This window comes from Strix aluco, chromosome 25 (assembly GCF_031877795.1).
Source record: "Strix aluco isolate bStrAlu1 chromosome 25, bStrAlu1.hap1, whole genome shotgun sequence".
Lineage (NCBI taxonomy): Eukaryota > Metazoa > Chordata > Aves > Strigiformes > Strigidae > Strix > Strix aluco.
The window spans coordinates 4,348,252-4,362,971 of NC_133955.1; the positions used below are offsets into that span (position 1 = coordinate 4,348,252).

At 46.8% G+C, this 14,720-nt stretch overlaps 1 protein-coding gene across 12 annotated transcripts in view; it reads right to left on the bottom strand.

Moving 5' to 3' along the window:
• The window catches only part of ANKS1A (ankyrin repeat and sterile alpha motif domain containing 1A), a 127,397-nt gene that overhangs the window by 61,708 nt on the left and 50,969 nt on the right, over positions 1-14,720 (bottom strand). For 10 of the 12 annotated variants that reach the window (XM_074850434.1, XM_074850437.1, XM_074850436.1 and 7 more), the window contains one exon: positions 12,424-12,995. In XM_074850434.1, coding sequence (XP_074706535.1) covers positions 12,424-12,995 — 572 coding nt within the window. Of the gene's footprint in view, positions 1-10,998; positions 11,094-12,423; positions 12,996-14,720 lie in introns of those variants that run through there. The other 2 variants (XM_074850441.1, XM_074850440.1) reach the window with 2 other exon arrangements.

Here is a 14,720-nt window from a genome sequence, read left to right on the forward strand (position 1 = left end):
ATCTCCTTTTCCTCTGATACCACCCTGCATGGCCAGCAGAACACCCAGAGATGGACAGGTCCCCCATCTTCTGTGAAGACAGTGGTGCCAGGTACAGGGCATCGAAGCCACGAGGGACCCTTCTCCCCCGACCTCCCTGCTCCGCAGCCAGCCCTGACGCGCTTCATTTCCACTCCCCTGCCCTGATGAAGCCGTGGTGTCCATATTAATAATCTCTCCAGTTTTTCCTCCCCAGAGCCAACGCTGAAGTTTGGAGCCAGTGAGTCCATTGAGAGAGACAGAGAAGGATTAAACAAGTCCCGGGGTCTTTTATCACCAAAATAAAAGACAGCTTCATGCAACACGAGCTGTCTGCAGCAACTCATTTGCATGCAGGGAAAGGAAGCTTCATTCAGAAAGCACAAAATTGAGCAGCGCTCCATTAGTGTGACACTCCCCCAGGGCTGGGGGCATCTTTATGCTACTAGAGCTTTCTGGAAGGGGCTTAGAAAAACCTCACCTATGGCTGAAAATCCCTTACACTTACCATCAATATAAATGCAGAAGTTTTGTTCTCAGTCTCTGCATGCAGCATCACTGATTCCCAAGGACATAGCAAGGTTGTCCTGAGAGAAGCAAAAATATATCTACACGTGCCTGCCAGCATTCAGATGACCAGATATTGCGGAGAGCTACAGCTATCCCACCCCAGACGGTTTCTGAGCAGGGTTTCCCTCTCTCTCTATCCCCTCTGAGAACAATAGGTGGTTGGAGCATCCAGCTGCTGCCAACAATGAACTTCATTGCTCTTCTGCAGCTCCACAGGCATATCCCCCCACATCCCCAGCCAAGCTCCAGGCTCTGAGCCCCACAAAACAGCTCTGTTCTGAGTAAATGCATCCTTCCTCGCTTCGAAATTAAGGCGGCCAACCAGGAGGGCAGGTTTGTGTATGTTAACGAGGAGGCTGGAAGCGTGCCTAAGACACCAGGCTACGGCGGCCAACCTTGTCCCACAGCACTCTCTTTCCAACACCTCCCTCACGCACACACAAACACACAGTCCTGTGCAGGAAGCTTATTTCTGAGAAGCCAAATATTACTGTTAAAATCCAGATATGCCTTGATATACAACGGAGAGCCCCTTTGATGTTTTTATCCTGGAAAAACATTTTTTGGAGTTAACTCAGGGGCACTGAAGAAAAACTCCAATGAAGCGTTTTCCCCTTAAATCACTATAACAACTTCAGGCTTGTTAAATCAGGTATGAACAGAACGAGACCTAACAGATTGCTTTATTCTGCTGTTTTTAACAGGCTCCTCACTGCTGCATCAGCCCCTGAGATCTGGGCAGCTTGAATAGGAGCAATGTGTTATCAACCAGGGGTGATAACGAGCTGAAGGGGTGTCTGTGCATGTGCACATACATACACGCACACACACGTAACTACAGCATGTTGTCTCTGGGAACCAAACCAGCAGAAAACGACTTTTTTTTTTTTTTAAACTTGAGGTGCTTTTTGTGGTTCAGCAGTTCACCCAAAGGTGACAGCAGCTTCCCCACCTCTGTGACACGAGGGGACTGTCAGCTTGTGCCATCCCCAAGAGCGTTAGGGGACAGTGTAACAGGGTGTCTCCTCAAAAACTCTCCTGTCTGCTGCTTCCTGGGCTTACCTTCCCTTACAATACGATTTCTGGTACCAGGCACCATTGCCCACCTCTGAGCTCCGCACATAGCAAGGAAAAAACCCTGTGTGGGGGGTCAATGCCTTCTGCTTCCTCTGTGGCCCCTTCCCAAGAGGGCAGCTTAGAAATCCCCAGTCCAGAGCCTGGTCACAAGGAAGATAAACTAGAGCATGCCTGCACATGCGTCAAAGAAACAGAAACACTGAGCAATAAAGTTATTCAGATAAAAGCCTATAATTAAATAAAACCACACAGAAACAAATGGCACGCTATCTACCATATGTATGGTATTAGTGCATTATAATGACACCCTGCAGCATAAGCATAATTAAGAATATATCAGGATTCCCATTATAAATCCTTATTATGAAGGGGTTCATAACCTATTGTATAAACTCGCCTGGGGCTAGAGCTCAGCAGACAAGATAGCATTCCAGCAGCATATTTTATTCTTGAAAGCGACTTACAAAGTTGGGTTTAAAGGTTATCTGTATTTTAAATTTCTGCAATTCCAAGCAAGTGTCAAGGGTTAAGACTTCATTATTTCTAAGCTTCTACAACTGAGGGATGGGGCAGATTTGGTTTAAACTTATAAAAAACCCCAGACAAGCTGCTTCTGCAGTTTAAAAACCCCTTTGAGTACAACAAACACTCCCCAGGGCAAAGTGAGCAGCCTCATTACAGGCTAACAGGTCAGCTCTAAAAAGCAGGGGAGAAAAATAAGGGGGTATTAGGTCAACAGGGGATGCTGGGGAAGAACAGAACGCCTCCACCCGATGCTTCCATTTCGTACCCATACCACAGCAACAAACCCCAAATACAGCAAAGGTAAGATCAACCAGCAGCTGTACAGTTGCCTGAAAAAAAGGATCCCGCCTGCACACAAAAAGTGACTCCCAAGCTTCAAGATCATGGTTGAAAGTTTGTGTCGGACAGTTACAAGGTGACTCTAGCTGAACACAAGATGCTGCTAGCAATTTCCAACTGTTTTATGGATTTTCTAGTAAACAAGAGCAAGTTATTTTGGGGTTGCTGGGAGGAAAAAAAAAAGCAGAGCTATTTAATCAAGATTTAGGATTTTCTGTTTTAATTGCTGACTTGTGAAATCATCTCTCAAGAGATGCAGTATACGGTCCGGAGGGGATGGAAGAGGTCAGCACAAGCAAATGACTCAAGAGGCAATTGCACAACAGTGCTGAATACCAACTGAATGAAAAAACAGCTTCGACTAGCCTTTTTGAGCATCTCCAAATTAATACCCAATTTACACAGCGTGTCCGTAAATGGCAATAGTGCCCCTTAGCTGACACTTCTACACTTGCCAGGCTTCTCGGTGCAGTGGTAATCGCCCTGGCCCAACTCCTCCAGCTTCTCGTTTCAAGTTCAGGAAATACATGGTGAAGACCCCTCGGCCAGCCTTCCCCAGCAGCCACACCACAACGAACTCGACTGCACATCTGACACGCTGCTTCACATTTATTAGCTGCATCTCTAAGCATCCGCTGCTCTTCCAGCCCACAGCCCAGTAAAGCGAGGCACAGTGGGTGCCCAGGGTCGCACCCTGAACTCGCTGCAGCTTCCAAGCATTTTGCAGATTCACAATAATTGAGGTTTGACGTGACAATAGCACAGATAACAATAGAGGGACCAAAGCCAACAAAGGCATCTTTTCTAAAAGCCAACACGACGCAGGCTCAAAATACCACTGTGATTAGGGCACTCACAGGCAGCAGGCAAGCCAAGAAGATGCTGTGTGCAGACATTCATCTGGGGTACAAGAGAGCAGGTGCTGCTTTACCAAGAAATCGGGTCCTGCCTGTTTCCCTGTTTATCCTGCTGATGCGAGACACAAGTGGTCCAACGCATTTTCCCCAGAAAGGTCTTTGGTTAATTGATTCCTGATATTACTAACTGATATTGCAGCCCTGCAGGTGGAAGCGAGGCTGCTCAGACCCTGCTGGGATACGTCCTCGGAGCAGAGGGATGGCTGAATGGCAGCACCCATCAGGATCTCTGGAAGGGATGGAGCCGCAAATATTATGAGCGGGAGAAGGATCTGGGACGATACCTGCTGGCTCCTCAGTGCAAGTGTAATCCTGGGAAATTTGGATCCGGGCCATGAATCCGATTTCTAAGTTGGTGACAGCACATAAACCACTTCTGGTTTAGTTTATGATGCTTCAGCTTATGTTCTCAACATCACCATCCCATAGAGCAGAAGCCTCGTATTTCATCGCTCAATATATTCTGCGTATACAAAAGATACCAGCCTGTGTTATGAACTCAGCATAACAAATACCAAAGGCCTGGAAAATATAATGCTCAATTTATTAATTCAAGCCTAAACTACAAAAGCAAAGCAGTTGTTTGAGGCTCATTTCAACACTTGAACTTGGGAGTTCCCATGCTATATCCTCCTCCAGCAGCACGTGCTTCCCACACACAATGCGAGGACTCACTGAATTTGTTATTTATTTCAAGATATCCTGCAACTGTTCATTAGTGATAAAGGCGCACGCATTTTCTGGCTTAATATGGTTTCTGAGAAAGTCATTTGGATCAGGATCAGGGACTGTTGCTTCATACCACTCTCGAGTCTGTGTTTTTGTACAAATCCCCAAATTACAACTCTGAACACATACCAAAAGGAAAGGAACCTATGGTATAAATTGGTATTTCACAACCAGTGTGGTGGATCTGCAGTTTCAGAGCCCTCCAAATATCAGTGGTTTTTTGACAAACGCCCAGTAAATGTGATGTTAACATGACAAGAAAAATGGCCAAATGCGACAATGCATCTCATAACAATGAAATGGCTGGACGCTGGTTACTTTGAACTCACAATAAAAAAGGCAAAACCCCTTAAAAAATACTGAATCAATTCACTGTCTTCCCAGCTATGTTTTCGTACTCTCGCATCCTAACACCCAAAGCCAAAAATGATGTCAGGCTCTTGGTGCAAAGGTTGTCTGCAGCTTGCAGGATGCAACACAGCACGGTGAAGCCCCCTTGGAGGCTTGAGACAGAGCTACAGAAACATTTTTTTTTTAAAAATGAAAGCTTCTGAAGTGCTGGAAGATGTGATGTAAAGTGGAAGAGAACATAATGAAAGACTGAACTTAGTAAGAGCACTGAGGCCAGACATTTCTGTTCCTGAAAAAGTCCTGAAAACTCTAATGATCACAAGATTGTTACATAACCAATATATCCATCAGAGCACGAATAATTTACATAGAAGAGTCAAAAGCTTCTGATTCAGAAATATTGAGTTAATATACTTGAAAAGTTAACACATAGCAGCAGCGGACTGAAATTGTTACATTATTCTAGTGCACAGCATGCACGCAGGCTAATGTAGAGCCACGTTCAGCCTGTAATTGGTGACCTATAAATAAGAGGAGAAAGAAGTCATTGTGCATTTAGATCTGTATCGAGGGCATTTTCACAAATCCTTCTGAATGCACGGCTAGAAGGCTTCTTCCATGCACAGGGCAGCTGATAAGCTGCAATGTCTCACTGCATTTTGCAAACCTGCCTTAAGGAGAGCTGCCCCGGATAGCTGTCTAGTTCCGGGTGAATTGATATGATTTTTATGTCTAAATATCTAAAATCTAAATATTACGTCTAACTATATCTAATATAATTTTTACATCTAAACTTTGCTGCTAAGTACAGGAATAAAGTATGCATGGTCTTTACATTTGCCTTCCAGATCAGAACACCAGCCAATTTTACCTACAAAACTAGTAAATTGTCCTAATTTGGCTTGGACTGGTTTAGTTCAGGATTGGTTTATCATGTTAACAGGCTGGCCATTTGCAATAGATACAAACCAAACCTGTACCGTGGAAACCCAAAAGCTTTCACTTCAAAAAGTTAATCAGGATGGAGAAAATCTTGCCATCGGAGGCAAAGGGAAAAGAGATTCAACATGAGGGATGATGTAAGAATTCCTGACCTTAGCACAGGAAAAACAAGAGGAAACATTGGGATCTGGAGATAATAGAATAATCAGCCCAATAATTAAGTTGATTACAATCCTGATGGACTTGCTTGTTTAGAACAGCAGAAATCAGAACAAAAACACTGACCACATTACTGCTTTTCCCCTAAATAAAAAAAACAATTCTAAAACATTCCAAACAGGCAAAGGGAAAACTGGAACGAGAGCTCCGAAACAAGGGCCAGCTCTAGGCAGGTGGTGTCGGCCCAAAAGCGTGCAAGCACACCTCCCTCTGAAAACAGGCTCTGCCTGGTCCCACAGGCCAAACCCAGGGCAAGGGAAGTGTTAAGATTTGAACACCTGAACCAAAAGAATAAATTAAACATTTTCAGGAGGCACTGGGCTGCTGGCAAGCAAGGAAGGAGCCTTGTGACCCACGCAGCAGGGATGTCCTTGGACCACGGCAGCCAGAGATGCGATGGCCAGCCCGCATGCTGCAGGTGGTATGAATATAGAGAGGCTGAACATATTGTTTTCTCAACTGCGTTTCTCACTGCAAATACCAGTATTTTGATCCACAGCATGGGCCATACGAGAGCCATTACCCCGCAGGTAAGCTGCAGGAGCTTGTCAGAACAAAAACCACTGAGCTTTTACAAGATGCAATTTCACCAGGCACAAAAATAGCAGCTCTCTTCCTGAATAACAAGGGAAATATTTGCATTTTCTTTCAACACCAGCTTGCAGCTCTGAATTTCAACTTCTAGGTGTCCTTTTAAGGCAGCGGCAGGTTTTGCATCAAGAGCTTTCCTGAAAGTTTCACATTTCCATGCAAATGTTCTTAATCCTCAACTGTAAGCTTGTAATTAAGGCACTAATTCCACTAGGTACTTAAGCACCCAAGCAGTCCTGACAAGGTTAATGGAGCTCAAGTATTTAAAGGCACCCCACAGCAGCCACAACCTCTAAAGACTTGCTCCCCAGCTCTTCAAAACCTGTGATGGAAGGCATGACAGATGTGCCATTTACTCCTGGCACCCATCCTTAGGTGACACCAAGACCCCCAAAATGGGTCAGCGACAGGTGAGACACCACATCCACAGTTACTGCAAATGGGAAAGAATTCCTTCTGCGAGACACGGAGCACCACTGCAAGTATTCACAGGAGATGACGGTTGTCCAGTGCTGTAATTAGCTACAGAATATTCATTAATTCTTCAACTAATTCACTTGGGGGAAAAAAAATGCATCAAAGTGGTGGACTGTGCATCTCATTTTTTCTAAAAAAAGCTAAAGTAAAATGCATGTTTTATTCAGTTCCCTAAGTTTCTTTTGAAGGAGGTTTAATCTCTTCCTAAAAGAGCTAAAGACAGAACACAAAGCAACTACCTCATTTTGTAAAATTGATGCTGGAACCTCTGAGCCCAGCGTTCATTACAAATTCAGCATCGGAGCCACTTACTTGATAGCAGACAGCTGGAAGCGGAGGATTAAGGGATGTCAGGAGCCAGGTCTGAGGCTAATTCTCAGTAGCCTGCCTCATTCTTTGCCCCTGAACACTTAACAGATCATTTTTCTTACTGACATCTACAACCCAGAAGAACAGCTAACTCAACGGCACCGCGCCTCAACTCCAGACGTCTCTGCTCAGAGCGTGGATCAGGTATGGGCTGGTGACATCAGACGGCACAGACGCGTCTCCTGGATCATACGTGTCTCAAGACCAACCACACTGCAATCCTCAGAACCAAACCAAGCTCCCCTGGAGCACGGTGTCCTGGCTGCACAGGCAGGAGCAGAAACGAACAACAGAGAACTGCAGGAGCAGAAACCTGGCATAAAGGCACTAAACCTGAATTCCTGAAGCCAAGACACCACCCAACGTCTCTGTGTTTTGCCGAAGCCAAACGTCTCCCCCTCTTCTTCCTCCTCTACAAACGGAGGCCATGTATCTGCTATTTGCATTTAGGGGTTTTCCTTCATCACCTCGCTTGCTCTTGCGAGAAGTGAGGCTGCCCAGGACGTGGCTTCCAAACACCCGCACATCACGTATCAACCTGACAGCATCTAAGGGACCGAAAGCGTTTGTCACAGCCCAACTTCTTCTCAAGCCACCGCAGTTTTCAGAGGACTATTTCACATCATCTTCAAGCCCAGCCATTGTTCTTCCGCCGCTTCCCCCAGGAGATTACAACCCTGCTAATTACTCTCACTGTCAGGAAGCTGCTTCCCCAGCGGAGCTATGGCAGCTCAGTGAGCGATTGTGATAAAGTTTTGCTTCGTCTTGGTCAGGCTCTCTAGCACAGACATGCTGATCTATCAAATCACAGAATCGTCTAGGTTGGAAAAGACCTTGAAGATCATCCAGTCCAACCATTAACCTCACATTGACAGTTCCCAACCTCACCATGTCCCTAAGCGCTATGTCGACCCGACTCTTAAACACCTCCAGGGATGAGGACTCCACCACCTCCCTGGGCAGCCCATTCCAAATGGATAAAAGGGCCTGGAAAAAAGTGCAACAGAAGCTGAGGCAGGGGAAAAAGGAACCATTCAACACTAAAACCTGTCTGAGAGTGATCAGATAGCATGGGCTCAGCACAAAGCCAAGTTGTTGCATACCGCTTAGCCTTTGTTAAACAGTTTACTATCCATATTAGACATGTATGTTGCCCTTCATCCAGAGACCTGAAATAGCTTATCAAGAGAGAAATCAGTTCAGCCCCTCCTGGACCACACCCTGCGGGTGGGAGGGTTTGCTGAGCAAACATCACGGGACCCCAGTACCATTTTGCACGACACAAGGTTTGCCAGCCTATGGCAGGGCTCGTGCACGAAGCCGGGCAGATGCGCAGGGCTGGCGCGGCTCTGCAGAGGAGGAAGGCAGAGCAAACGTGAGTTAGTCTGCCCTGGAAAGGGGGCTGGCAGCCAAGCTGGGCGCCGAGAGCCCCCGCTCCTCCTTCAGGAGTGCAAACACAGTTTCTTCGCCTATACAAAACTCACTGTGAGCTGCCACTGCCACGCACTCATCTGCCTTTGCCCTTGTTTCAGCTGGGATAGAGTTAATTTTCTTCCTAGCAGCTGGTATGGTGCTGTGTTTTGGATTTAGTAGGAGAATAATGTTGATAACACACTGATGTTTTAGTTGTTGCTAAGTAGTGCTTAGCCCAAGACAAGGATTTTTCAGTTTCCCGTGCTCTGCCAGGTGCACAAGAAGCTGGGAGGGAGCATGGCCAGGACAGCTGACCCGGACTAGCCAAAGGGCTATTCCATACCATAGGATGTCATGCTCAGTATAGAAACTGGGGGGAGTGGCTGGGAGGGCGGGATCGCTGCTTGGGGACTGGCTGGGCATTGGTCAGCAGGTGGTGAGCGACTGTGTTGTGCATCACTGGTCTTTCTTGGGTTTTATTTCTATCTCTTTTTGTTACCTTCCCTTTCATTACAATAATAATTTTTATTTTATTTCAGTTATTAAACTGTTCTTATCTCAACCCAGGAATTTGACTTTTTTTTCCCAATTCTCCTCCCCATCCCACGGGGCGGGGGGGGAAGGAGTGAGCGAGCAGCTGTGTGGTGCTTAGTTGCCACCTGGGGGTTAAACCATAACACCCATCTGCTAAATATTTATGAGCCAATTCCAAAAATCAAATTTATCACTTTAGCCCTCAGCCAATTTGGAAGGATTCAAATACTTATGCTGACTAGGAGCTCTACAGCCTCGCACACTTCCTCTCCCCCACCTTGCTTCCCACTTAAGTGGAGGATCAAGCATTTTCGGTCCTCACTCCTCTCCCTGGGCAATACATTGCTCTTTGCTTTAATAATTTCTCTGGTTTGCTTGCAAAGAGTTTCTGCCCAACAGCAGCTGAGGGGCACCCGCCGTATTCATTACGGCTCCCACGAAGGAGCCGGTGGGTCAGGAGGCAGAGGGGACACAAGCTGAGCAGACTCCTTTGCAGCTCGGAGCACAAAGCAGCGCTGTCAGCATCTGTTATTTGGGCCAGGTCCTTGGAGCAAGGGAGCTGCAACTGGGAACGGGGATGAGCTTTGCCAAGTGAATCATTTCTTCCCCATCCCACCCTTTTGGCAAAGCCGACACCACCTTCCACTTCCAACAAAGGGCATCGGCGGCGCTTGGCTGCGGAAGGGATGTGACCCTTTGCTTCCAAGCAGCAGATTTTCCTGCTGTCCCTGGTCAGTGAGACTAGCTGAGCACAGTCCCCCCTGGCCCAGAGCGATGCTAGCTCAGCCTCTGACACAGATCCCATCTGTCCACCGACATAAACACATCCCTCCCTAAGTCCCCAGCACCCCGAACAGACACACCTACTGCTGGCAAGGCCAGCGGGCAAAACCCTCAGCTTGCCTGCTACAGCTGTGTGTTGCACAGAGCTGCACATGGATCACTTTCCTCCTCAGTGGCCTGCATAAAGACTATTAAAATTAACAGAATAATGCATATAAATCTGTCATTGTTTCCCCTCAACACAGAGGAAGAGCCAAATCATTGCTAACAGGGGCAGCTCAACAAGGTTTTATATTAGCCTGGTAAATTCCGAGGCTGCAAGTTGCATCTAATTCAGAGCAGCTGCATTATCCCATTCAGTGAACTAATTAAACCTCCAGCAACAGTACTACATTTACGTTTAAATCTCATTGTTGCCATTACGACCAGCTAGATCAGCCCCTCTCCGCACATACAAATCACTGCAAAAAAACCCCAAACGCTCCCCAGAGGTACATCTTTACCATTTCCTAACAGTCGTAGGAGTCTGCTTTAGGATATTTTATAGCAAGAACTGGCCTGACCATATAAACTACTGACTATCAGCAGCTCCATTTTATGCTGCTTCTATAGAAGATTGCTCTGCCCCGTGAACCATGCCCCTCCTGCTGCCAGCATCGAAGAGTGCAACCGTAGCATCAGGAGTCAGAATGAGACCCCAAAGCTTCTATTACAGTCTTTGGAAATTAAAGAGCAAATCAAGCTAAAGGCAGTGAATCACCAGCTGCTGGCTTGTGATATATTGAGAATAATATGACAATATTTAACTTTACATAGGGATTTTCAGTGGGAACAGAAACTTTCTGCAAAAAGAGGCTATCGCCATCTCACAGATGGGGAAACCGAGGCAGAGAGGAGAAACCTTCATCCAGAATCATTCGAGCTGGTCTGTGGTCACCATGAGACCCCAAGGAAAAATCTGCATTCTAGCCACAGGATGCTACTACTAGATTAAAGCGATTCCACAAAATGTTTAAACTACGCCAGAACCCAGGAAGACAAATAAAACCATCAGGTTTTGATAATACACATTTTTTTTTGGAGTTAGATCTGCCCCATTGTAGACCAATGTGAATTTTTCACATTCTTTCTCCGATTTCCTTACCTAAACATAATGGGAAGGAAAAGCAGATTTTCCTCTTGTGGCTTGTTAGGCTGACACTGGGTGGAAATGATGTTTTTTGTTTACAAGCAGGGAAGCAGATCTGCGGGTTCATTCCTCTGAGCAGAGGAAGCACAGGCGCACTAACACTTGACCTCTGCTACTAGTAAAGTCGTGCAGCACTGCAAAGCCAAAGGCTTCTTCCCTTTCAACGTTTGCTGTAAACAGTTCAGTTAGGCACGAAAAGCACAGTGAAAATCATCCACTCCTTTCAAATAAGCCTTCTGCTGCAGAATCTTTCATTAACAGTCATGGTAGAACCGACCCAGGTAATTAACAGCAAAGCCTCTACAACCAAACCGGCTACGGAGGTAAATAAGACATATCTGACAGCCCTGAAACACTGCAGGGAGCGAGAGGGAGGGAGAGCATGAACTGAAGGATGGGTTTGTACTGAGGAGGGATTCCCTAGCGCTTTTGAATACCCCCCTCTTCCACAAAAGATGATTTTATCTCCAAGTCAGGATCAAGAAGCAGCTGAGCATCAGTCGGTGCACGGAGAACAGGTGAGCAGGGGCACAACCGTCCCACGAGTTTACACGCCTGGCACGCACAGCTCCACACCCCCAGCGCCACGCCAGGGGTTTTATTTCCTTTCAGTGTACAAAGAGTGGTTCATCTGAGCTTATCTCTTCTGCGGCGCTGCTGCTCTACCAGCAGAGAATCATCTCCAAAGAATGTTTCAGTAATGCTGCGGTGCTGAATTTCAGAGGGACACTTAATCTCGCCCGAGTGGTTCACCAGGGCCAACTTTCTGAGCATGAAATATTTAACTATCCGTGGGCCTCCTGTACTATAATAAAGTGACTTCTAACAAGCCTCTGAAATAAATATGTGAAGAGGAAAGCGGGAGCTATTAAATACCCAAAACACAGGCTAATTACTCTCTTCCTTCCATCCCCATGAACCCAGGACACTGCTTGGCCCCCTTAGCAGCAAGGACCCAGGAGTAAAACATCTCCTCCAGACGCTGGGAGAGTCCACAGGGGAAAAACTGGGAAGAGGAGATCAACATAAAGATTTGTGAGGAGCACTGTTCTCAACTCTCCCTCATTTTGGGGATGTAAAAAGCTTATCTGGTTTGCCTAAAAGAAGTCAAGCCCTGTATTTGAGCAACTTCAAAAAAACGTGGAAAAGGCCCTCACTTCTTGCAGTTCTGCTTCTCCCCCACTCCAGTTAAGCCTATCTTGTGGCATTTAACACCTTAAAGACTTACAAGTGAGCATTTGCCTGTTAATGCGATGCAAGAGTTAGTAAAAGTAATGAAAACCACCCAGAACCCCCTCCGAAGGCCAGTGTGGTAGAGAGGAGCTCGTGCTGTACAGATTCATTCCTGGCACAGAAGCTCTTAAGCAAGGTCAGCCTTACCTCATCCCACTCCGAAGCAAAGGACGGGGACTTCTCCAGCCTCTTCTTCCCAGTGCTACAGTTGGAGAGCGATTCGCTCCGGCTCCCCATGGCATCGTCCTCTGTTGGAGAGCAGGTCAGAAGATCAGAGTCTGATTTGGACAAGCTGCGGCTGAGTTTGAGCTCGGCTTTAGGCTTGTTCCCCGGGTGGGCTCTGCCCACAGCTCTGTCCCCCTCTTCCTCGGCACCGCTGGGGTGCTGTAGCACGTGGGGCGTGACTACAGTTTCAGGATCCGCCCGGTTGACGTGCGTGTGCTGGACAGTTGCGTAGACCACTTTCTGGTTTTGGTCCGGAGAGCTGGTCCGTACTGATCCCGAGGCAGGTAAGTCAGCATCCTCCAGCTGCATAGCAGGTGGGTGGCTTGTAGCTTCCGTGCCTCCTTTCTCCGTGGAGGAAACGAGCCTGAAAGGGTCCTCACTTATCTCACAGATGGGGGAAGAACCGTGGAGCAACCCTGAAAACTGCTCTGGAACCTGGATGTCCTGTCCGTCAGCAGAGTCCTGGCTGCGGCTGCCACTGCTCCTCCTGTGGTCTTCAAGGGGATGAAAACAGGGGAAGGAAAAAAAAAAAAAAAAAAATTAAAAATGTGGAAGAAGCAGCAAAATCCCAGCTCTCCCCCTGCCCTCCCTCAGCGAGGGAGGGAGAGATAAAGAGAGAACAGTTCAGTATTGTTCCGTGTGCTCAACTTGTACCCAAAGTCATGGCATTTATGAAATTCCAAACACTGGCCTGATTTATGCAATCTGGCAGCTCTCCTTGTTGTTTTATTCCTGTTAACACTAACTATCAGGCCTTGCTATATAAGGCTAAGAGAAGTGCTAACTATATCCTGCAGAGAGAGCAAGTGAGGTAGGAGAAGCAGAGACGGAGGCTCCTGGAACATCTGATACATTTCCATAAAGGCCAAAATGTTATTTAGAGCAGCACTCCCTGCTCTTGGCATGAGCTGCAGGGTGGGAAAACTTCTGGACTATAATCAACCTGCGAGTTCCAAAATCCGTTCCCCAAAAAAACCCACTGCTTTCCTCCCTAGTGGTTTCTGAGTTTAACCTCTCCTCCTTCCTCAGGGGAGAGAAATAAACAGTTTATGCAATAAAAAACTTGATCAAAAAAGTCTCTCTCTTCCAAGCAAACCACTGAACACAGAATTGTCTGATCTACTAATGCAACGAGCTGTGTGGAGCAGTGGCTGTCCCAGAAATGTGACACTGTTACTCAGCTACTCTTGCACCAACATCTTTAATATCAGATACCAGGGTCCTGCATAAATCATGAATAATTGACTGATCCCAATTGCCAAGCGTGTGCACAGACATACGTGTACTCACCTTGGTCACATCTGAATGTGCACTTGAACTGTAAAAGCAAAAGTCTGTAAAGCTAAGAAGTGTGACTTCTGTTTACCAAGGATTCCTATAACTGCCTGTAATTGCTTGTAAATTTTAACCGCTTCCACTTAGTGCTGAAGAAACACTCTTCAGTCTGCAGCATCGTTTTTTGGTCCTCAAAGGAACAATAAAGCAAAGCACCCCAATATCGTGGCTCTGAAATGCAAGGAGGATGTTTAGATGTGAAGAGGAAATTGCTTGTTTTGCAAGACAGCAGCTCTCGGAAACCAAGGCAAAGGAATCCTCATTTCCCATGAGGCAAAAATACACTAATGAATTTTACTTATCTTTAACTAAAAGCAGTCTATTAGCAACAACAGTGAGATCAACTCCTTCCCCCCCAAGCATCCTTTCCAGCACTAAGCTTGACCAGGTCATTTTCAAACACTAACACCCATCTGGTTTTGTGGTCTGTCCTTGCACCAGAAACGAGGCAGGAAAGGACCGAATTAGTCATTTGTCTTTGCAAGCCGCTTCAGATCCTGAGGTCTCCTGCGCCCTGTGTTTGACGAGCGGAGCTAGTCCCTCTCGCAGGCATTTGTTTACTCCACAGAAATGCTAAAAGCAGCTTGCCCAGTTGGCAGCCGAGTCAGGAACAGCAAAAGCCTGAACGGAGGTTAACCGCCAGGGCAGCACGCCGGCGGACCTTGCCTCTCGCTGGGATCAAGTGATGTGAGGGCTTATTTCATTCTGGATCCTGTGAGCTGAAGATTCCAGGACAATGAAGTAGCTGTTGATTATCTTGCACGGGCACATAAACCACAAGTTCTGCCACTGAAGCTGCCAAGGGGAGGCACATCCCCCACGGGCAGGTGGTGTCACCAGCACCATTCCCAGCGCCGGCTGGGGAGGGCCAACAGCAGCACCCG